General features: G+C 35.4%; 1 protein-coding gene across 1 annotated transcript in view; it reads left to right on the top strand.

Moving 5' to 3' along the window:
• LOC130232850 (interferon-induced protein 44-like) overlaps positions 1 to 1,593 on the top strand; it is a 7,709-nt gene extending 6,116 nt beyond the window's left edge. The window contains exons 3-7 of the mRNA XM_056462835.1: positions 1 to 6; positions 94 to 240; positions 339 to 510; positions 1,066 to 1,166; positions 1,244 to 1,593. The exon at positions 1 to 6 is cut by the window's left edge and continues 199 nt beyond it. Coding sequence (XP_056318810.1) covers positions 1 to 6; positions 94 to 240; positions 339 to 510; positions 1,066 to 1,166; positions 1,244 to 1,414 — 597 coding nt within the window. The 3' untranslated portion in view covers positions 1,415 to 1,593. The remainder of the gene's footprint in view (positions 7 to 93; positions 241 to 338; positions 511 to 1,065; positions 1,167 to 1,243) is intronic.
• The last annotated feature ends 237 nt before the right edge of the window (positions 1,594 to 1,830 follow it).

Below are 1,830 nucleotides of genomic sequence, written 5' to 3' on the forward strand. Positions count from 1 at the left end.
CAAAAAGTAGGTATTCCTTATATCCCCCAATAGCTTATTGTTTGATAATTTATTTGAAAATGATTTGCAAATATATTTGGTCTTGATTTGTAGCTCAAAGAATTCACCATCAAAACAGAAAAAACAACTTTGCCCTTGGTCTTCAAAGACATCATGGGTTTAGAATATGAGGAATTTCAAGGATCAAAAACAGAAGATATCATCAAAGCTGTGTTTGGCCATGTGAAAGATGGCTATAATGTAAGAAAAACATGTTAACCATAAAAATAACATTTATCAAAAGATTTATCTGTGCAATATTTGTGATGTTTAATAATATGCTTATATTCCTATCTTAGTTCAACAAGGAGCAGTCAATCGATTATAAGGATCAACATTACACCAGTGACCCCAGCCTCTCCGACCAGTGTTTCTGTGTGGTTTACATCATAGATGGAAGTACAGTTCAGTTCACAGATGATCGACTGATTAAAAAGTTGCAGGTCATCCGCAAGAGAATCAGTGATAAGGGTAAAACTGACCCCTAAATGTTTTACAATCATATTTGGTTTTTGGACCCTTATAAGAAAAAGTTTGAGCACCCCTGATGTAGACCGTTTGTTCTCAACAAACAAACCCAAACACAACATTATGTGAGATAATGTAGATCTTGAGGAAATCCTCACAGATTTGCATTACATGCTGCTTTGCTAAAGCCATAGGAAATGTTGGTTCCAGTCACATCATGATGATGATTTTGTAGCATAATCTGATTGGATCTCAATGTTGGATTGAGTTGAGCTAGATTGATCACTTACAACGACAGCTCTGACATTATCCTTCTTCCGCAAAAATAGAAGCTCACAACTGGAAGATTAGAATATTTTCTTCTTATTCTTCCCCACAGTATAAACTCTTTTTTGTCTATTAAAGACATCTATCTGAGATTGCCTGAGCAGCCTAGGTATTTAGCCTTGCTAATGATATATTTATACAGTAACAAACACTGCTGCAAATTTCCAGTATTGTTGAGGACATTTTGGTTGGTTATTGACTCTTCATTGCATCTGCATTTGCTGTATATAGGGATTCCTCAAGTGGTTGTCATGACCAAAGTGGATGAAGCATGTCCACTGGTCAAAACTAATCTAAGAAAGATCTACACAAGCAAGAAGATCAAAGAAAAGGTGTGTGGCCTTTCACAGACATGCATGTGTTTCGCTTTTAGAAACTGCTTAAGATTTACTGATCTCTTTCTGTCTAGATGGAGCTGTGCAGTGCCAGCATTGGTGTCCCAATGACAAACATCTTGCCAGTGAAGAACTACCATAATGAGATTAACACTAATAATGATGTTGATGTTCTGATACTGAAGGCTCTTGAACAGATTGTTAAGATTGCCAATGACAGATTGGAGGATAATGAATTGTACTGAAACAGTCATTTGAGTAGGATAAAATGTAAATAATTGAGAAGGAAAATAGTCTAACTAGACACAATAGAGGATTTTATGTGTTTTGCCATACATGTACTTTAATTGTTTTTCTCAATAATGCATATATTCAGCATGATCTCAACATTAATAAAGGTACCTGAAGTTATATGTACACCCAATCTTGGAAAAAGTGTACATCAAGTGTCATCAACTGTTTTGAAAGTCATGCTGAAATGCTGCATTTGCTACTTGGCATTGCATCTCTGCTCTTATTTCCAAGTCTAATTAACCTGGTATTGTTTTGCTAATAATTGCGTTGGTTCTTGTTGGTTTGGATTGACAGGTGTTCATTGTTAGCACTCCTCCCAATTTACCTTATCATATACAATTATTCTGCATTTAATTTGTTATGGCAG

Source organism: Danio aesculapii, chromosome 1 (genome assembly GCF_903798145.1).
Source record: "Danio aesculapii chromosome 1, fDanAes4.1, whole genome shotgun sequence".
In the NCBI taxonomy this organism is placed as follows: Eukaryota; Metazoa; Chordata; class Actinopteri; order Cypriniformes; family Danionidae; genus Danio; species Danio aesculapii.